General features: G+C 41.4%; 1 protein-coding gene and 1 pseudogene across 5 annotated transcripts in view; one reads left to right on the forward strand and one right to left on the reverse strand.

The window, feature by feature from the left end:
* Window positions 1-908: 908 nt before the first annotated feature.
* LOC105537113 lies at window positions 909-1,744 on the reverse strand (annotated as a pseudogene).
* Window positions 1,745-4,050: 2,306 nt separating this feature from the next.
* MDM2 (MDM2 proto-oncogene, E3 ubiquitin protein ligase) overlaps window positions 4,051-22,053 on the forward strand; it is a 31,393-nt gene continuing 13,390 nt past the window's right edge. For 2 of the 5 annotated variants that reach the window (XM_011976599.1, XM_011976600.1), the window contains exons 1-3: window positions 4,882-4,951; window positions 5,079-5,163; window positions 9,381-9,455. In XM_011976599.1, the coding sequence (XP_011831989.1) occupies window positions 5,083-5,163; window positions 9,381-9,455 (156 nt within the window). In that variant the 5' untranslated portion in view covers window positions 4,882-4,951; window positions 5,079-5,082. Of the gene's footprint in view, window positions 4,371-4,881; window positions 4,952-5,078; window positions 5,164-9,380; window positions 9,456-11,728; window positions 11,863-15,150; window positions 15,201-18,983; window positions 19,052-19,177; window positions 19,275-22,053 lie in introns of those variants that run through there. The other 3 variants (XM_011976596.1, XM_011976597.1, XM_011976598.1) reach the window with 3 other exon arrangements.

Here is a 22,053-nt window from a genome sequence, read left to right on the forward strand (position 1 = left end):
CAGGATCACACACAACCTATCCAGGCTCAAGCCATCCTCCAATCTCTGGCTTCCAAGTAGCTAGGACTACAGGTGAGTGCCACCATGCCTGGCTAATTTTTTTGCATTTTGTAGAGACAGGGTTTTGCCATGTTGCTCAGGCTGGTCTCAAACTCTTGGCCTTAATAGATCCTCCCACCTTGGCCTCCCAAAATGCTGGGATTACAGGTGTGAGCCTTGTTTTGCAGAGTTTATGTCCCAAAGAATATAAAGACACTCTAAGTATCTCAACCTCTTGAAACACCTCTTGGGCATCAAGAACAACGCTACTGAAAATAAGCAGTTTGCCTCTAGAGAAACTTCAAGTAAGCACAACAAAGGGCAAAGTGACACAGGATAACTGTGGAATGCAAGCAAACAGCAGCAGCTGGTCTGTATTTTTTTAAATGGTAAAGTCATAAACAATAGCAACTGCTTTTAGAGTGAGCAGATGGTTTGCTTTCTTTTTTTTTTTCAAAGGGAACTCACTTTTTAAGTGATGAAGACATGCACTTGGGGTGGATAGATGTGAGTTCATTTGTGTTTTGAAATCCCAAATTAATGAGCATGATAAACCGTTATTTCTGGCCCTGTCTGACTCTCTGAGTACTTGGTGGGTTCCCCCTAACCTTCTCCTAACCCCCACCCTTTCCCTTTCCATTGACTTGGGACAGTCCTTGTCGAAGTGCCAATCACAGTGGGAAGGGGAGAAGGGGGGAGGTCACAGTGCATGGGGTTCAAGGTCACAGTGGCGGAGCAACGGGGATCACCGGGCAAGTAAGTCAGGTTCCCGCTGCTCAAGTCCAGCTGTCCGCCACGAAAGTGCAACCCTTGGCGGACGACGCAGGAAGCGTTGACGCGGCAGTCGCGCCATATCTTCTTGCCTGCATTTATCTGCGCTGTTTGAAGTCTTGTGACCCATCAGGACCCAGAGGCTGTCTGATCACATTATTGGGCTGCCTGCTGTCTTCGGTTTGGGAGATCCTGGTTAGCCTGAAGGGAAAAAGATCAGAGAAAGGCCTATCGAGGATGGGTTTCTCCTGCTTCTCCTCCGGGCCGGCGCTGCCCAGGATCCGCTTCCGAGTCTCGGCGTACTCGGCCTCCCGCTGTGCCAGGGACTTGACTGGAAGGGCGGGTCTGCTAGCGGACCTGGGGCTGTTGACCACACCGTTGCTGGTGGGCCTCTTGAGGATGCGGTGGAGGGGGTACCTGGGGAAAACTATCGTCCTGAATCACCATGGGCACTTTGGGAGATTTGGATTTCCTGCTGTTTTTGTGTGATCTTCATTTTTTTTCCAGACGTCTATTTCCCCGCTGTCTACCGCCTCCTCCCAGCTCTCAGCGACCTCCTCATATTCCATCTTACTCGCCACTTTCCAGATCGCTTGCTTTCTTATTCCGCATTTTCTCTGACTTTTGCAGTATTCAGTATTATTACTTGATTCTGATTTTTCAGACATCACTATATGGCCCTTGGCTTTTTGGTCGTTCCTCTCATTCCTTTGCTGTTTCAAGCTCTGTTCCCAGCCTAAGCTTTTTACCACTGAATTCTGTTCTGTGACGCATCACTTAAAACTAACCCAACTTTTCATTCCCTCCATACTTTTTTTTGGTAAGCAGTATTATCATGCTTTAGGTGGACACTGAGTCATACCGCTGTGGTAGTGCTGGTACACATAGTTTTGAATACCAGGTTCTTGAGTGAATCCTTTTTGCTTCTCTCTCTCTCCCCCACCCCCGCTTCTCCCTTCTGCCTTCATTTCTGCCCCTTCTTTTCTGGTTCCATTAGAAAAGGACTAATCTTAGCAGTTCTGCCTTTTGTTTCTACTCTAATAACTTTGTCAAGAGAATTTTTTCAAAGCACAAGGCCAATGAGAAGGGGGACAGTCGGTCCACAAGGCAGCTGGCCCAACTATTCTGAGTTTGAATCAACTCCTGGTGGTCCTGTTAAAATACAGTTTGAAGCAAATCACCTGTTTTTATGCTCCTAATATCTACTCTGTCTAAAGCCCAAATTTCCTTGCTTGGCATTTAAGAAGACTCCAAGTTCTTAAAACTTCTTCTTGACTTTCATGCAAGTCAAACTGATTTATTGTAACTCAAACAGCCCTCTTTATATTTTCCTTTCTGTATTTTTTGATAGTTTTCTTGTGCCTGGAATATTTTCTGCGTTTATTTAAGTCTCACCATCTTTCAAGACACAAAATATGTGTGATCTTCTCTGAGGCCTTTGTGAACTGCCTCCAGCGTTCACTAAGCAATTAATTATGTCTCTTAACTTTTATAGCACAAACCTATTCGCTCACTTGATATTTAACAAATATCAACCTCTATCACTTATCTCTTTTTTTTTCTTCCGAGATGGAGTCTTGCTCTCCACCCAGGCTGGACTGCAGTGGCGCGATCTCCGCTCACTGCAACCTCCGCCTCCCACGATCAAGCGATTCTTCTGCCTCAGCCTCCGGAGTAGCTAGGATTATAGGTGCCCACCACTGGGCCCGGCTAATTTTTGCGTTTTTAGTAGAGACAGGGTTTCACCATGTTGGCCAGGCTGGTCTTGAACTACTAACCTCGTGATCTGCTCACCTCAGCCTCCCAAAGTACTGGGATTACAGGCGAGAGCCACCGTGCCCAGCGTTATCACTTATCTTTCTTTTCATGCTAACATTTTCTCACTGCTTGAGATTTTCTTTCATCCAATTTCAAGCACTGAGTCTAACAATTAGAAACCCCACTGTATTTGATCTGATGGAGATTACCTTTTTAAAAGCCACATATTAAATCTCTTAAGTTAATAATATTGACAATCAACTTCAATCAACTGAGTGACCACTATGTTTAAGGAAGGTTACTTTCTGGTAGGCTGGGAAGCAGGAGAAGGGAAGGATATAACTTTATTAAAAAAGCTGCAGAAGGGAAGGATATAACTTTATAAAAAAAGGCCCTTGTTTACAAAGAGCTAATCACCTACTGGCCAAAGAAAGGTGTTCCTTCTTTGCAACGGCTGTGTTTTTGGGTTTAGCTAACTCAATTCTTTATGTCCTCAACTTATGAGACCGCATCAAAAACGTTTTTGCCACACCTCTGTGGGCAAGTAGGTGAGTCAGAATGAGTGCATAACATATAAATATATATTTTAATGATAATGAATGTGTAGATTAACAAACCCAAACTTTTTTTTTTTTTTTTGAGAAACAGTCTTGCCCTGTCGCCCAGGCTGGAGTGCAGTGGCATGATCTTGGCTCGCTGCAGCCTCCGCCTCCTGGGTTCACGGGATTCTCCCGCCTCAGCCTCCCGAGTAGCTGGGATTATAGGTGCCCGCCACCATGCCTGGCTAATTTTTGTAGTTTTTAGTAGAGACGGCGTTTCCCATGTTGGCCATGGCTGGTCTTGAACTCCTGACCTCAAGTGATCCACCGGCCTCGGTCTACCTAAAGTGATGGGATTACAAGCGTGAGCCACCGCGCCTGGCCAAACCCAAACATTCTAAAAGTAACCGCTCCCCTCCCCACCAACGGTAACCAGCGTCTTTGTTCTCCAACCACAGCAGCTGTATGCACCGGTGTATAAGCCTGCCTTAAGTGCTATTTTTAATCTTTATTAAAAACAGGCCTTGACTCATTTGTGTACAACTCCAGCGGCTAGTGCAGTGGGCTTAATGTATTAAACAGCTGTTAATTTTGGTTTCTTTTTGGTAACAGCGACACGGAGATCCGCATTTGTCGCAGTTTCCACCACGGGCGGGAAGTGTAAATACAAGAAATACAAAAATAGCGCAACGGCTAAAGGAGTATTCCCAGTGCCAAGCCAGGCAGGCGCCGCGCCCGGGCCGAGCCCCACCCGCCCAGTTAGCGGCCAAGACCCCCACCCCGCCTCAGAGTACGCCGCGCCCGCGGGGCGACACTCCCAACTCCATCTTCCCGGAGGCGGTGCGACCCAGCCCCTGACCCAATTGGCGGAAGCGGGGCCGGGTGTGTGCGCGCGCACAAATGCCCGGATGCGCCGCGACGCCCCGCGCACTCCCCTCTGGCGGTAGGGGGCGCGCACCGCGGCAGCGCGGCTAGCTTGGCTGCTCGTGGGGCCTCTCCGGCCCTGTGTGTCGGGAAGATGGAGCAAGAAGCCGAGCCCGAGGGGCGCCCCCGACCCCTCTGACCGAGATCCTGCTGCTTTCGCAGCCAGGAGCCCCGTCCCTCCCCGGATTAGTGCATTCGAGCGCCCAGTGCCCTGGCCCCGAGAGTGGAATGGTCCCCGAGGCCCAGGACGTCGTGCTTCCGCGGGCCCCGTGAAGGAAACTGGGGAGTCTCGAGGGACCCCCGACTCCAAGCGCGAAAACCCCGGATGGTGAGGAGCAGGTACCGGCCCGGCAGCGACCGGTCACTTCTGGTTCTGGGCTGTGACGGTGTCCCCTGCATCGCTGGTTCCCAGCCTCTGCCCGCTCGCAGCCTTTGTGCGGTTTGTGGCTGGGGGCTCGGGGCGCGGGGCACGTGGCTTTGCGGAGGTTTTGTTGGACTGGGGCTAGGCAGTCGCCGCCAGGGAGGAGGGCGGGGTTTCGGACGGCTCTCGCGGCGGTGGGGGGCGGGAGTGGTTCGGAGGTCTCCGCGGGAGTCCAGGGTAAAGGTCACGTGGGCTGGGGGCTGCGGGGCCGCCTCGGCGGCGGGGTCCGGGTAATCGCAGGGGCCTGTCGGGTCGCTCTTGTGAATGCTGCGCGTAGTCTGGGCGGGATTGGGCCGGTTCCATGGGCAGGTTGACTCAGCTTTTCCTCTTGAGCTGGTCAAGTTCAGACACGTTCCGAAACTGCAGTAAAAGGAGTTAAGTCCTGACTTGTCTCCAGCTGGGGCTATTTAAACCATGCATTTTCCCAGCTGTGTTCAGTGGCGATTGGAGGGTAGACCTGTGGGCACAGACGCACACCACTTTTTCTCTGCTGATCCAGGTAAGCACCGACTTGCTTGTAGCTTTAGTTTTAACAAAGGCGTTGTTTATGTCCTTTATATATGATTAATTTTTCGCAGATGTTTCATGATTTCCAGTTTTCATCGTCTTTTTTTTCCTTCTTGTAGGCAAATGTGCAATACCAACATGTCTGTACCTACTGATGGTGCTGTAACCACCTCACAGATTCCAGCTTCTGAACAAGAGACCCTGGTTAGTATTTTTGTCTCGTGTAACTTTTAATAATTTATTTTATGAAGTGATAAACTAAATTTCATATACCTCAATTATAGCATGGCTCTGTAAATGACATTGTATGTGCATAACTTAAAGTGTGCTACCTCGGGCATGACTGCGTGGAGTTAAAAACTGTTAAGAACTGGTCAGTATTTTCTTAGCCCTTTGCCACATAGGCTTTAAAAATTAGTTCCATTACATTGTTAAGCGTGGTTGAAGTTATGTTTGTTATGTGACTGATTTTTTTTTTCCTTTTTGACCTCCCAGTATTTAATTTTTAAAAATGATTTCTAAAAGTCACAAAAATTATTCATGCTTGTTTTAAAGATTTTTGTCATTAGAGAAATTTTAAAGTAAAACCTGAAAATTCCAGTCTTTTTGCTCCATGTTCCCTTTTAGATTTTTTCTGTGTGCATACCCACATATATTTACATTTGAATTTAAATCTATGTTATTGTCCTGTTTGTTGTACTAACAAGATGAAACTATAGTAGTTCTGTGACTTGCATCCTTGTCAATAAAGTCTACAGAATTCTTTTTAATGGCTGCATAGTATTCCATAGCATGAGTATACCATTTTAAAAATTATGCCTTTACTGACAGCTTTTTAAAAATTGCCTCCTGTTTTTGAGTATTACAGATAGTGCTGCTTTGTACATCCATCCCGTGTGACTATTTCTGTAAGAAAGATTTTATGGAATTATAGGCTGGGTGCGGTGGTTCACCCTTGTAATCCTAGCACTTTGGAAGGCCAAGGCGGGCCGATCACCTGAGATGAGGAGTTCAAGACTAGCCTGGCCAACATGGTGAAACCCTGTCTCTACTAAAAATACAAAAATTGCTCGGGCATGGTGGTGCGTGCCTATAATTCCAGCTGCTGAGGAGGCTGAGGCAGGAGAATCACTTGAACCTGGGAGGCAGAGGTTGCGGTAAGCCAAGATTGCGCCATTTTACTCCAGCCTGGGCAATAAGAGTGAAACTGTCTAAAAAAAAAGAAAAAAGAAAAATATTTTATAGAATTAGAACTCCTGAGTCCTAAATTTTTTTTTTTTTTTTTTTTTTTTTTTTGAGACGGAGTCTTGCTCTGTTGCCCAGGCTGGAGTGCAGTGGCCGGATCTCAGCTCACTGCAAGCTCCGCCTCCCGGGTTTACGCCATTCTCCTGCCTCAGCCTCCCGAGTAGCTGGGACTACAGGCGCCCGCCACCTCGCCTGGCTAGTTTTTTGTATTTTTTTGGTAGAGACGGGGTTTCACCGTGTTAGCCAGGCTGGTCTCGATCTCCTGACCTCGTGATCCGCCCGTCTCGGCCTCCCAAAGTGCTGGGATTACAGGCTTGATGAGTCCTAAATTTTACTCATATTTGATTGCTGCTGGTAACTTGCTCACCAAAAGGCTCTAACAGTTTCACTCCTGCCAACACTGAATATTACCAATCTTTAATTATTATTACTTTTTTTTTTTGATAAAAGGTACTGTGCCATTGTTTAAATTCATTTTTCCCTAGTTTCTTGGTGAGGCTGGGCACCTTTCCTTTTTTTTTGAGACAGAGTTTCACTCTTGTTGCCCAGGCTGGAGTGCAATGGCGAGATCTTGGCTCACTGCAACCTCTGCCTCCCAGCAAGTGATTCTCCTGCCTTAGCCTCCCAAGTAGCTGGGGTTACAGGCACGCGCAATCACGCTCAGCTAATTTTGTATTTTTAGTAGAGATGGGGTTTTTCCACGTTGGTCATGCTGGTCTTGAACTCCCAACTTCATGTGATCTGCCTGCCTCGGCCTCCCAAAGTGCTGGGATTACAGGCGTGAGTCACTGCACCAGGCCTCCATTTTGTTGTCATTTGTTTCTTCTGGGATTTGCCTCGTCTTCTCTGGCCATTTTCCTTTTGGTTCTTTAAAATTTTTCTTAGTAATTGGAGTAGCTCTATGTGTTTCAAGTATATTTAACTTTTGTTGCTTACTAATGTAGCATTTGCTTTTATGTTGTCTTTTCCCCATTGAGAACAATTCTGTGAAGTAAAATTTGTTGGCTTTTGAATTTCTTATCATGCTTTGGAAGAACTCTCCTATCTTGCAAATATATTCCTATATTTTCTTCTAGATTTAAATTTTTTAGATATTTAGATCTTTACCTATAATTTATCTTCCTGTTCTTCAATGTAAGATTACGAATGCTATTATCTTTTATAGCCATTTCTCATTAATACATGTCTTTTAAGTCACTAATATACTGATGGCTTTCCATTACAGAATTTTTTTTTTTTTTTTGTGAGACTGAGTCTTGATCTGTTGCCCAGACTGGAGTGCAGTGGTATGATCTCAGCTCACTACAACATCCGCCTCCTGGGTTCAAGCAGTTCTGCTGCAGCTTCCTGAGTAGCTGGGATTACAGGCACCCACCACCACACCCGGCTAATTTTTGTATTTTTAGTAGAAATAGGGTTTCACCATGTTGTCCAGGCTGGTCTTGAACTTCTGACCTCGTGATCCACCTGTCTTGGCCTCCCAAAGCGCTGAGATTACAGGTGTGAGCCACTGTGCCTGGCCTACACCTAAGTAATTTTTGTGTATTTAATAGAGACAGAGTTTTGCTGTGTTGGCCAGGCTGGTCTCGAACTTCTGACTTCAGGTGATCTGCCTGCCTCAGCCTCCCAAAGTGCTGGGATTACAGGCCTGAGCCGCCACACCCATCTTCCATTACAGATTTTTACTTAGAGTTATTTTATCTAATTTGAAGCTAATATAGCATATATTAAAAATTCAGAAGAAAAAAGATAATTTTTAAATCTTTTTTGAGAGAATTCATTATTTTGCCTGAAAGTAAAGTGCATATATATGCACAGTTAAAAAAAAGTGCAATCAGAAAAATTAATAATTCAATATGTATTTTAAATTTTTCAGTTGTTTAATATTTGTTTTATTGATTAGCTGGAAATAGGCAATTTTTTAAAAATCTGTTTTTAAGACACTCCCAGTGGGGGTGCTGTCAGATTTTAAACAGCTGTCAGATTTAGACACAGGACTGGGGCATATCAAAGAGAGGTGCAGGGGTACCAGTTTGTGTGGGTGGTGGCAAGCTGTAAAGATACTGAGTTTTGCAGATTTTGATAAAAGGAAGAGAGAAAATGCATGTAAGTACATTACATTCCCCTCCCCCATGGCAGTTATTTTTCTCAATACCATTTGTAAAACTTCTAGATAAGTGGCAGGCAAACTTTAGCCTGTTGGCCAGCTTTGCCCTGTTGCCTGTTTTTGTTTTAATTTTAAAATTTTTTTGTAGAGGTGGTGTCTCTCAGTATGGCCCAGGCTGGTCTTGAACACCTAGCCTTAAGCGAACCTCTAGCACTCAGTCTCCCAAAGTGCTGGGGTTATAGGCATGAGCCACCTCGCCCAGCCAGCTTCCTTTCTTTCTGTAAAGAAAATTTTACTGGAATGCAACCATGCCTGTTGGTTTACATAGTAACTATACTTTTTACTTGGATAGAACCATTTGTATGAAAAGCTTAAAATACTTAACAGTCTGGCTCTTTACAGAAAAAAATTGACCCGTTATCTAGTTGGCAGGCTCCTTGAATATAGGTCATATGTCTTATTTGTAATTTGTTTTGCAGTACCTACTACTGTCCAGTGCATAGTATTAGCTCAGTAAATGTTTGTCAAGTAGATATTTGAAATGTAGACCAACTAAGAGGCAGCATGATATAGTAGGAAGAAAATGGTGAGTTGTAGTTGAGGGACCTGGGTTGGTATGTCTGATCTGTTCTTAATTACTCTTGTCAGCTTGGGTTAGTTAGTTAAGTTCTCTAGCTTTCAGGAACCTAATCTTTAGAGAAGATTGATAACAGGATCCACTCTAAAGATTTATTCATTTCTCTTTGATTCTCTAAGTTAGCTTGCAAGAAGCTCATTGGATCAATACGGTAAGCTCATTGGATCTTAAGAATTTATGGTTGTTTGTAAGGCAGTAAGCAGGTAATATAAATAGCTGAAGGAAAAAGTAATTTTTCCTGTCTTGGATTGGATGCTATCTGTGATCACAACTAATGATACTTGATGATTCCATGATACTTGCATAATAATTAGATCCTCCCCAGCATTTTTTCCAAACCCCCTTTATTGAAGTTGATCGATATGTTTGCTGCAGGGCCTATAGTTCTGGGATAATTTTGGAAGTATAATAACAGCTCTTTTCTCTGTATAGGTTAGACCAAAGCCATTGCTTTTGAAGTTATTAAAGTCTGTTGGTGCACAAAAAGACACTTATACTATGAAAGAGGTAAGCTGAATCAAGGGATAACTAGTATCTTACTAGTTACATGTAGCCATACTTAAAGTTTTCAAGACTGTGGGGAGAAATTGGCCATATAGAAGGATTTTTCATTAAGCAGCAACATTTAATTTTGTGGTCATTTGGACTATGTTTTAAAGCTGAAAATTCTAATTATACTCGAGTTTCATTTCTCAGCTAGGAACTCAGAGAAGCAGAAGCCCTGTAGGGGTGCTTGACCATTTTATGCTGTGAACCGTTTGGTAGACTGGTAAAAGCCTTCTTAGACTGGTAACTCCTTCTAAGAATCATGTTTTTAAATATATGAAATAAAATGTATAGAATTACAAAGGAAACATACTAAAATACGGTTACCAAAATAGTAGTTTGTGATATATGTGCTGTTTTTATTAACACAATAAGTACTAAGATTTAGAAGCAGCTATAATAAATATAGTGTTTTTTTGTTTTTTTTTTTTTTTGAGGTGGAGTCTCGCTCTGTCACCCAAGCTGGAGTGCAGTGGCATGATCTTGGCTCACTGCAACCTCCACCTCCTAGATTTAAGCCACTCTTCTGCCTCACCCTCCCACGCAGCTGGGATTACAGGCACCTGCCACCATGCCTGGCTAATTCTTTGTATTTTTAGTAGAGACAGGCTTTTGCCATGTTGGCCAGGCTGGTCTTGAACTCCTAGCCTCAGGTGATCCACCTGCCTTGGCCTCCCAAAATGCTGGGATTATAGGCATAAGCCACCATACATGGCCAATAAATATAATTTTGATTTAGTGAGGAATATAAGTCATATTTTGAAATGTTTGCCATAAGCACAGTATGATATGAAAACACCTGTGATTTTTGTTGGTGATGAAATCACAGGTATTAATACTGTTGTGATTTGTTGCCTACATTTATAATCGAAGGAAAAGCTAAATTCTAGTTAGAAGTTTGTGAAAATAAGGATAGAATTTTTTTCCCATCCAAATTAATGGACCCCCTGAATTCTATCCAAGGACTTCCTGGGCATCCCTGGATCCCAGGTTAAGAACTTCTGCACTAGAGATACATGAGTACAGTATACTGATCTTTCTGGGATAGAGGTGAGCTGATTCATGACCATATATTCTATTTAATGGATCCAGCATTTTAGTGCATTCCCCAGCTTTAAATTTGTGCACAGAAGCATGATTTTCATGCTTTTCAGTGAGAGATTGAGCCACCTTAGGCAAAATTTCAGTGTGATTGAAATATGCCTGTTCTCTCTCCCACTTAGTTTGTGGGACTCAGATTACTTAAAACATTAAAGTTTTTTTCCTACAACAGTATAGTGGGGCAGGAAGAGCTTCCGTATCCTTTTACTCTCCAGCTATGCTTTTAGAAACTTCCTTAAGGGATATTTGGTGGAATAAATCTAAGTTCTCTTCCTTTTTCCTTTCCCAGTGCTGGACAACAATCTGTCCAGTCACATAAGAATATTCCTTTAAGACTGATGCCTGCTTAGCCAGTTAAATCCAAAGACAGTGCTTGTAGGGAAGTGCCAGGTTAAATGGTATTTTTAGGGCTAATTTGGGATTGACCTTACTATCATTGTATAATCAGTTAAGGAAACAAAAAAGTATGGATTTAGCAGTAGGTAGAAATGAGAAAATTGGCCAAGGCCATCATAAAGACTTAGAATGCTTATGCTAAACTATGTAACAGTAATGTATGTATTGTCTGATGTAGTTTTCAGTTATAGGATCTTTGTTCTGGGGCACACAGGAAGGTAGTGAAAGCTAGTATGGGTAGTAAAAAGAGCATTGGATTAAGAGTCAGAAGAGCTGGGGCCAGTTTCTTCTTCTTTTTTATGTTTATTTTTTTTTGAGAGAAGTCTCTCTGTCGCTCAGGCTGGAGTGCAGTGGCGCAATCTCGGCTCACAGCAGCCTCCACCACCTCCTGGGTTCAAGCATTCTCCTGCCTCAGCCTCCGGAATAGCTGGGATTACAGGTGTCCGCCACCATGCCCGGCTAATTTTTGTATTTTTAATAGAGATGGGACCAGGGTGGTCTTTATCGCCTGACCTGGTGATCCATCCGCTTCGGCCTCCCAAAGTGCTGGGATCACAGGTGTGAGCCACTGTGCCCAGCCAAAAGTAGCTTCTAAGTACAAAATGGTGGCTGTTCTACGTAGTTGTGGATATGGTTGCTGGTTGTTTACCCCATTCAGATAAATAGTATATTATTAAATGTATTTAAAACTAACATTTAGTTTTCTTTAATGCTCAGAAATCATATTTCTATTTCAGGTTCTTTTTTATCTTGGCCAGTATATTATGACTAAACGATTATATGATGAGAAGCAACAACATATTGTATATTGTTCAAATGATCTTCTAGGAGATTTGTTTGGTGTGCCAAGCTTCTCTGTGAAAGAGCACAGGTAATTCTTCAGTTTAGTCCATTGTGAAAAGCCCGTTGGGCTAACATTTCAGTTCACCTCTACCCTCATTCACTTTTGTCAGAGAAAAACTGTTAAAACATATAAAAGACATGCTGAAATTTAATTTTTTAGCTCTGTGGCATATTATTTGAAAACCTGAGCTCTGGCATCTTATAAACCAGTGTTTGAAACCTAGCCCAGTCATTTACTACTTTTGTGACTAGGTAGATTAACCTCTATAAACCTGTTTCCCCATTTATAAAATAGGGATAATTAAATACTTCATGTGGAGGTTAAAGCTCTTGAAAAGAGACGTTGTATAAAAAAAGCATAGTTTTTGGCACATACCAAGCATTCAAGTATTAGTCGTAGCTATTATAAATTTTTATTCCAGTCACTCCCAGAAACAGTATACCACCAAGTAGTAAAGGCTTAAATTTGAGCCTTAGATATTTTGGAGATCATTTTCGTGGTCACTTATCATTATGGCACTTAACCAGCAGAATTTAACCCAGGTATTCTAGAATTAGGCCTGGCGCAGTGGCTTACACCTGTAATCCCAGCACTTTGGGAGGCCGAGGCGGGTGGATCATCTGAAGTCAGGAGTTCGAGACCAGCCTGACCAACATGGAGAAACCCCATCGCTACTAAAAATAAAAAATTAGCCATGCACAGGTGGTGCATGCCTGTAATCCCAGCTACTCAGGAGGCTGAGGCAGGAGAATTGCTTGAACCCAGGAGGTGGAGGTTGTGGTGAGCCGAGATCGCGCCATTGCACTCCAACCTGGGCAACAAGAGTAACACTCCATCTCAATTACTCTTTTTTTTGTTTTGTTTTTGAGAGGGAGTCTTGCTCTGTGGCCTAGGCTGGAGTGTAGTGGCGCAATCTTGGCTCACTGCAACCTCCGTCTCCTGAGTTCAAGATTCTCCTGCCTCGGCTTCCCGAGTAGCTGGGATTACAGGTGCCCGCCACCACGCCTGGCTAATTTTTGTATTTTTAGTAGAGACAGGGTTTCGCGATGTTGAGCAGGCTGGTCTTGAGCTCCCACCCTCAGGTGATCCACCCGCCTTGGCCTCCCAAAGTGCTGGGATTACAGGTGTGAGCCACCACACCCGGCCTACATTTGGAATTCTTTGTCACATTTGGTTTAGCACAGGCAATCGGTATTGAGTCTTAGCATTCATTCTGTTAATAAATAGAATGAATGCTTTCACCTGGAACAGTTAACTAGCTTCTGCTAGTATTTAATGCTCAATAGTATAGCTGAAAAGATGATAATTAAATGGGATTTTATTTTATTAAAATAGATAACTTCCTCAACTGAGCAAGGGATTTTATAATTTTAAAACAACCTTATTATTGTAAACATAGTATATATTATATTATTGAACATTAGGAAATGACAGAAAACTAAGAAAAGTAGAGAATAAAAGGACTATAGTTTGTTACCAAAAGTTATTTTTACCAGTCGTTTGTATATTATGTGCAACTGTGTTTTAACCTAGTTTTAAATATAGTACTGTATTTAATTTCATCTAGCTTTTAAATATTATATATTATAATTTTTATATAATATAATTTATATTATAAATATATAATTATTTTTTCATTGATGAATCACTTTGTTTAATATCCATATATGTTGTCATTTTAAACTTGGCCTTGGGATATATGATTTAATTTTATAAATTTAAAAAATATATGGGTATATTGGTGAATTTTTTACCTATTGAATATTGAATCTTCTAGTTTTTTTTTTTTTTTTTTGAGATGTCTTGCTCTGTTACCCAGGCTGCAACCTCTGCCTCCCAGGTTCAAGTGATTCTCTTGCCTCAGCCTCCTGAGTAGCTGGGGTTACAGGTGCATGCTACTATGTCCAGCTAATTTTTTGTATTTTTAGTAGAGATGAGGTTTTGCCATGTTGGCCAGGCTAGTTTCGAACTCCTGACCTCACGTAATCTGCCTGTCTCGGCCTCCCAAAGTGCTGGGATTACAGACGTGAGCCACTGTGCCTGGTCTGAATATTGAATCTTCGGATAGTGTTTGGAAGTATGATTTCCTTGGATTTGAATTCTAAATGTTGAGAGATAAGAAATAGGAGAAATTACTGACTTGAAAAGGATATGAATTTAAAATGTTGTGGGTTTAGGTTGCCGTATCCTTATTCCCAAGGGTGAAAAAAGATAGTTGGGATCATATTTCCTCTTAATATTGAGTGAGGAGCAATATTTTGTGGCTAACACTCTCTCAAATCCTTAGTTTAAAAAGAAAAGGAAAAATCCATTGTGACATCAACGAATACTGGGGTAAATGAATTATCCTCCTGTTAGGATATAAACTTCATCAGGGCATATACATTTCTGTTTGATTCTTTGTTTTCCCCAGTGTCTGGTACATGGTTGGTTTTCAGTCTGTATTTATTGAATGAATGAGTGCTGCTTTATCTGTTAATAAGTTTTTTTTTTTTTTTTTTTTTTTTTTCCTGAGTTGGAGTTTTGCTCTTGTTGCCCAGGCTGGAGTGCAATGGCATGATCTTGGCTCACCGCAACCCCTGCCTCCCGGGTTTAAGTGATTCTCCTGCCTCAGCCTCCCAAGTAGCTGGGATTACAGGCATGCGCCACCACACCCAGCTAATTTTGTATTTTTAGTAGAGATGGGGTTTCTCCATGTTAGTCAGACTGATCTTGAACTCCGGGCCTCAGGTGATCCACCCTACTTGGCCTTCCGGAGTGCTGAGATTACAGGTGTGAGCCACCACGCCCAGCCTCTGTTAATAAGTGTTAAGATCAAGAAAGGAAATTGAAGCCTGATGAAAGTCAAGATTATAATCAAATTCCTATTTAATGGATTTTGCATAACTCGATACTTTTTTTGGCAGTTTGTGTTTAATGGATTTTGCATAACTCAATACTTTTTTTTGGCAGTTTGCTACTAAGCACATAGCTAAAAACATTCCTGTTTGAAAATAAGTACGTTAAACTGCTTCCTGCTTGCACACCCATTTTTTGAGGTTTGGTAAAGTCCAAACAAAGCACATTTCAGGAATTGGCAGTGTGAAATCTTTCAACTAGAGAGACTTTAATAATTATTAAAAGTAGCTGTACGTAATCATTGTGCTACTAATTATTGTGCTTTTATGTGCCTACAAGCTTGCCAACGATAAATTTGGTTTTGAATGTGTGCAGTAGTTCATACTAAGTATGTATGTAAAAGTCTGGTTAAATCCAGCTTAATACAAATTATTTTAAAATATACATCTCTTGTTATTCTTTTTTTCTGTCTACAAGGAAAATATATACCATGATCTACAGAAACTTGGTAGTAGTCAATCAGCAGGGTAAGTTAATTTTGAGCATCATGAATAAATACCATAAAAAGATTTTAAAGACATTTTTGTTCATGTGCATGTTTTGTAATTGATTCTCTTTAAAAGTTGCTTTAATATTGTAATAAAAATATGATAAATTTATTAGAAGTACATATGAACTAAAACCACATTATACTGAGGTTCTAATGTAAGGTTAAATACCTTGTTACATTAATTTAAGACTTGGGATATCAGAGTTAGGATTTGTTTTGAAAGGTCCATAATTTCAAAAGCTCCTATTTAGGAGTGATCTACCTTGAAAATGTATTGAAAGGCTTTGGGAAATAATACAGTTACCTAGGTAGGACATTGTGTAAGGATGAAGGATGGGTCTTTTTCTTTGATTATAGACAAAATTTTGTTTACCAATTTGTGGAAGTGGAATTTTATGTTCCTACTTCTGGTTCTTAACTGGTTATTTTTGGGTCACATCTCTCTTAAGTAAGCTGATAAAAGCATTGGGTTCTTGTTTCAGAAAGATGCACATGGGTACATATACATGGATAAGTCAATAAGTGTTTTACAACCTTCTTTCCATGAGAAAAGCCCTGATTTATGTGCTTGCTGACTTCCATAGTATAATACTCTCATTTGAAGGCTAAAAACATGGAGTTGGGAAGAGATGTACACAGTTTGGTTTTTTTTTTTTTGAGAAGGAATCTTGCTCTGTCACCCAGGCTGGAGTGCAATGGCACGATCTTGGTTCACTGCAACCTCTGCCTCCCAGGTTCAAGCAATTCTTCTCTCTCAGCCTCCCGAGTAGCTGGGACTAAAGGCTTATGCCACCATGCCCGGCTAATTTTTGTATTTTTAGTAGAGACAGGGTTTCAGCTTATTGGCCAGGCTGGTCTCAAACTACTGACCTTGCAATCTGCCTGCCTCGGCCTTCCAAAGTGCTGGGATTACAGGTGTGAGCCACTGCACCCGGCCCCACAGTTTGCTTTTGAACACACTACACCCTTCCTAAAGCCCATCCTCGAACTACAGTTAAGAAATGCTGTTAGGCCAGGTGTGATGGCTCATGCCTATAATTCCAGCGCTTTAGGAGGCTAAGGCAGGAGGATCACTTGACCCTGGAGTTCAAGACCAGCCTGGGCAGCATGGCAAAATCCTGCCTCTGCAAAAACTACAAAAATCAGCTGGGTATAATGGTGCATGCCTGTAGTGCTAGCTACTGAGGAGTCTGAGGCAGGAGGATTGTTTGAGTCCGGGAGGTCAGGACTGCAGTGAACTGTGCTCATGCCATTCCAGTCTGGGTGACGGAGCAAGACCTCATTTCTTAAAAAAGACAAAAACAAAGAAACACCTGTCAGGAGCTTATATAGTTCCTAGAATGAAATGACCACTCCCTTGTACTTCCTCTATTCCATATTCAGATTTTATTGTAAAATTGCTTTGTTACACGTGTGGGTTTTTTGTTTTTGAGAGGGACTCTTACTCTGTCACCCTGCTTGAAGTGCAGTGGTGTGGTCTTGGCTCACTGCATCCTCCACCTCCAGGGCTCAAATGATCCTCACCCTCAGCCTCCCAAGTTGCTGAAACTACAGATGCGCTCCACCATGCCTGGCTAATTTTTCTGTATGTTTGGTAGAAATGGTGTTTTGCCCTGTTGCCCAGGCTAGTCTCAACCTGAGCTCAAGAGATACTCTCACCTCGGCCTCCCAAAGTATAGGGATTACAGGCGTGAGCTACTGCGCCTGGCTGTTATATTTGTTTATATTTTTGTTACCTATGTCCTATTCAGGTTTGCATTCTGCATCACACAGTATAGTGTTTTATTAATGTGGTATTTAATAAATGTGTTGAATACTTATTCTTCCAAAGTTAGGATTTAAAGCCCAGAAAAGTACCTCCATTTTATCCCAGAATAAAAGTAGTTACTAGGCTGATGATTTGGCATTTTATTGTTTTAAAGCTCTTTAAGAAATTGTATGATAGCTAAATATACAATTATAGTATTTGTAGTAGTATTTTGAATTTTCTGAAGTATGTATCCCTGATGTATTAATTCCTTCATTTGTTTAAATAAACTTTGGCACATTACTAGAAAAATTATATTACTGAGATGGAAACTTACAAATTATTTGCAGTCTGAGTTTGATTCAGGTATCAGTAGAATTAACTTCAGAACTCCTATTCCATGTTCTCAACTTTGTCACTTTTTTTTTGAGATGGAGTCTCTTCTGTTACTCAAATTAGAATGCAGTGGCATGATCTCGAATCACTGCAATCTCTGCTTCCCGGGTTTAAGCGATTCTCCTTCCTTAGCCTCCTGAGTAGGTGGGGTTACAGGTGCCTACCACCACGCCTGGTTAATTTTTGTATTTTTAGTAGAGAAAGGGTTTCACCATGTTGACCAGGCTGGTCTCAAACTCCTGACCTCAGGTGATCCTCCCACCTTGGCCTCCCAAAGTTCTGGGATTACAGGCATGAGCTGCTGTGCCTGGCCTAGGGCTTCCTTTTTATTACATCTTTTTTGTAGCATCTGTTTATACTAATCCAAAATTCCTGGACAATATAACCTATTATGTACAACTTAAGAAAATTAGTGTAATACCTTACCCGTAGTATAAAGAGAAAATTAACATATGATAATGCATAATTTCAAAATGTTAATGTCCAGGCATAAGTTCACTGTTAAGATGAAAATGTTTCCAAGAGGGTAGTAAAGAGTATTTGATGATGATTGTCTGTATATCCCAAATCTGAAACTTTGACTTTTGAGCTCCAAGTCTGTATATCCCACTACAAATGAAACCTATGTGTCTGAATAACTCAGTTTGTTATCTTCCCATCCGATCTGTTTATCTTTCTAAAGTTTCTCTTTTCGTGAATGGTGCCACTCATTTATTCACCCAAGGCAGAGTCTTGGAATCATCTTAACTCCTTTCTTCTTTGCCTTCTATTATTAAATACCAGGTCTTGTTGGTTTTTACCTATTTAATTTCTCTGGAATTTGTCTTCCATGCCTTAGTTTAGGCTTTAATCGTTTTTAGTTTGTATTGCAATTGTCTAATACTGGTTTTCCTGCCTCTGCCCTATTTTTCTTATATTTTGCCAGAGTGATTTGTCACTCTCTGCTTAAAATTACCATTTAGGAGTTCATTATTGCTCTCTGGATGTAATATTTTCTGTGAGCTAGAAATCAGTTTTCTTTCTTGGATTAAATCCTTTTTAATGGTGAGTGGCTGCAACATCACATTAGGGAAGATTCTGAAGTATCTGCTGGGAAGAATGCAGTGATAAGGGAATGACAGCCTGAGTCCTGCTTTGGCTAGACGCACAGGATCCTTTACAATCTGAACCTGCCTACATTCCAGTAATAATGAACTGCTTGTGGTGTCCTGCAACAGGAACTGTTAGTTTGCTTTTGGATACTTTTTCACATGGCGTTTTCTTGGTCTGGAATGGCCTTTCCTAGCCCTATTTTCACATTGTCCTACAAAATATTTCCTGATTTTTTGCTCCTCAGACACTCCCTGTCCCTACCAAATAGTGACTGTCCTGTCTCTCTGCTAATTTATCTTACAATCTTTTAATGTCTTGATTATACTTTGCTCTTCTACATTAAAGTTGAATTATTTTACTTACATCTGCAACATTTAGTATGAGGGTGCCACCTGGAAAATACATGTTTAATGTTTATTGAAAGGTTAAATTGCATAAGGGTTTGTGTTAGACTGATCACATATCTACTGAATAGCCGCCCTCTCCCCACCCACCAAGTTTCTGATTCTTTTTCTTTTCTCTCAGAATCATCAGACTCAGGTACATCTGTGAGTGAGAACAGGTGTCACCTTGAAGGTGGGAGTGATCAAAAGGTAACTTTAAGTAAATTTCTCATTCTAATGTAATATTATTTGCCAGTTGGAAAGGTTATTTACAACAAATTAGCTTACTGGTTATGTTAAGTTTGTTGTATTTTATTTTTTTCCTGTAATGCTTAGGACCTTGTGCAAGAGCTTCAGGAAGAGAAACCTTCGTCTTCACATTTGGTTTCTAGACCATCTACCTCATCTAGAAGGAGAGCGATTAGTGAGACAGGTATATATGAGTATTTGACACATTCACACAACTTTTTGATGTTCTTTCTCTAATGAAATTAGTGCTTTTAGACTTAATTAAATTGTTCCCTTTTTTTGGTTGAGATGAATTAACCTCTGAGTTTTTTCATCCTTGATTTTATTAGATTTACAAATTGCTTATTTAGCAATATTTTTCTGGCTGACTACAGCAGGCATAGTTTACTGTGCCCCACCTGGAGTTTATAGTTAGCCAACTCTCTGTTAAGCTAATAGGAGGTGGCTGGGTGTGATGGCTCATGCCTGTAATCCCAGCACTTTGGGAGGCTGAGGCCGGCGGATCACGAGGTAAGGAGTTCAAGACCAGACTGACCAACATGGTGAAACCCCTTCTCTACTAAAAAAAAAAACAAACAAAAAGTAGCTGGGCCTGGTGTCGCACACTTGTAATCGAGCTACTCAGGAGGTTGAGGAAGGAGAATTGCTTCAACCCGGGAGGTGGAAGTTTCAGTGAACCAAAATTGCACCACTGCACTCCAGCCTGGGTAACTGAGCAAGACTTCGTCTAAAAAAAAGATAATAGGAGGCAGGCATATAAACTCCATTTTCGCCTTTATTCTTAGTCACCTTAACAGTTAAAATTTTAAATTGTTGTTTTTAATAAATGATAGTACATACCTATGAGTTTTAAAACAGAAAGTAAATAGCATTTTAGAAATGAAGAGATAAGGTCCAGGTGCGGTGGCTCACACCTGTAATCCCAGCGCTTTGGGAGGCCAAGACAGGCAGATCACAAGGTCAGGAGATCGAGACCATCCTGGCTAACACGGTGAAACCCCGTGTCTACTAAAAATACAAAAAATTAGCCAGGCGTGGTGTTGGGTGCCTGTAGTCCCAACTACTCGGGAGGCTGAGGCAGGAGAATGGCATGAACTGGGGAGGCAGAGCTTGCAGTGAGCTGAGATCACACCACTGCACTCCAGCCTGGGCGACAGAGCAAGACTCTTGTCTCAAGAAAAGAAAAAAAAGACAGAGAAAATAGTTGAGAACAGTTAGTAGAGGAGAAGACTATAGCCTGAGGAAGTCACAGTAACTAAGACTGTATGATTCAGATGAAAGAGAATGTCAGATCAGTGAAACAGAGTAAATGAACCCAGACCAGAATCTTGTACATGCGGGCAGAAGACAGGAAGGGCAGAGGTGTCTAGGCAGAGGTGGAACTAGAACAAATGGTAGTTACTTGGGAAAAAGGTGAAGTTACATCTGTACCTTATGCCAAAATGAATTTCAAATGAGTTTAAAAGATAAATGAAAAATAGAATGCAACATATTTGAAAGATAGTCACTTTAAATTTGACTGTTAATATCTGTATTACGTAAAAGTCTCCCCAAATCAATAAGGAAAACATTGAAACTTCAAATAGCAAAAAGGGCAGACAGTTCACAGAAATTTCCCACAGTAAATACAAATGACTAATAAATAGTGGGAAAGGGTGAATTTTGGTGATTTTAGCTTTACAGATACTAAAAAATGCCTAAAGGGTGTCCTTTTGGTCTATCAAATTAGCAAAAATAAATTTTTTACTCATCCTTACAACTTGTGTATTAGCACTGATAAACTGTTGTTCTACAAGTTGGTATAAGTTGGTAAAAATTGATTAAATTTTTCAGATTATAAAAAAGCTTAAATGGCCTGTTGCTGCAGTGGCTCACACCTGTAATCCCAGCACTTTGGAAGGCTGAGGCGGGTGGATCTCTTGAGGTTAGGAGTTCGAGACCAACCTGGCGAGCATGGTGAAACTCCGTCTCTATTAAAAATACAAAAATTAGCCGGGTGTGGTGGCAGGCGCCTGTAATCCCAGCTACTCGAGAGGCTGAGGCAGGAGAATCACTTGAACCCAGGGGGTGGAGGTTGCAGTGAACCAAATCGTGCCATTGCACTCCAGCCTGGGTTACAGAATGAGACTCTTATCTCAAAAAAAAAAAAAAAGTCTTAGAGTTCTTAACATTATCCTAGTAACTCCATTTCTAGGAATCTATCTTAAGGATGTAGTTAAAAATTCAAAGATTTATATGTAGAGATATTAATTACAGCATTATTTATAATTGCAGCCCGGCCAAGATCACCTTTTTTAAGATAGAGAATACAAACAGGATTAAGAGCTCATGTGAAGAACTTGTGATCTAGTTGTGGAGATAAAACATAAAAATTCTTAGTGGGATGTAAGAGTATTTTGGGAATTGAGAGGAAGAGGAGATGACTTTTGGTTAGATAGGCCAAGAGAGGGAAATGAAGTGAGCAAAGGTGTGAGAGTTGTACCTGTTTCAGGGATGTGGATTTTATTTCACTTAATACCATAAGCCTATTAAATACTTACATATAAGGCTGCAGTGAACACCTTTGCACATATATCCTTAAATTATTATGGAGATATTTCTCTAGGATAGAGAATATATTTCTAGGATAGAATATATTTCTCTAGGATAGAGAAATTGCCTGCAAAATGTTGGACGATTTAATATTCTTACTAACTGTATAAAAATGTCCTTTCTTGGCTGGGCGCGGTGGCTCACACCTGTAATCCCTGCACTTTGGGAGGCTGAGGCGGGCAGATTACCTAAGGTCAGGAGTTCGAGACCAGCCTGGCCAACATGGTGAAACCCTATCTCTACTAAAAATACAAAAATTAGCCAGGTGTGGTGGCAAGCACCTGTAATCCCAGCTACTCAGGAGGCTGAGGCAGGAGAATCTCTTGAACCTGGGAGGTAGAGGTTGCAGTGAGCCAAGATTGCGCCATTAT

This window comes from Mandrillus leucophaeus, unplaced genomic scaffold, assembly GCF_000951045.1.
Source record: "Mandrillus leucophaeus isolate KB7577 unplaced genomic scaffold, Mleu.le_1.0 Scaffold169, whole genome shotgun sequence".
Classification (NCBI taxonomy): domain Eukaryota; kingdom Metazoa; phylum Chordata; class Mammalia; order Primates; family Cercopithecidae; genus Mandrillus; species Mandrillus leucophaeus.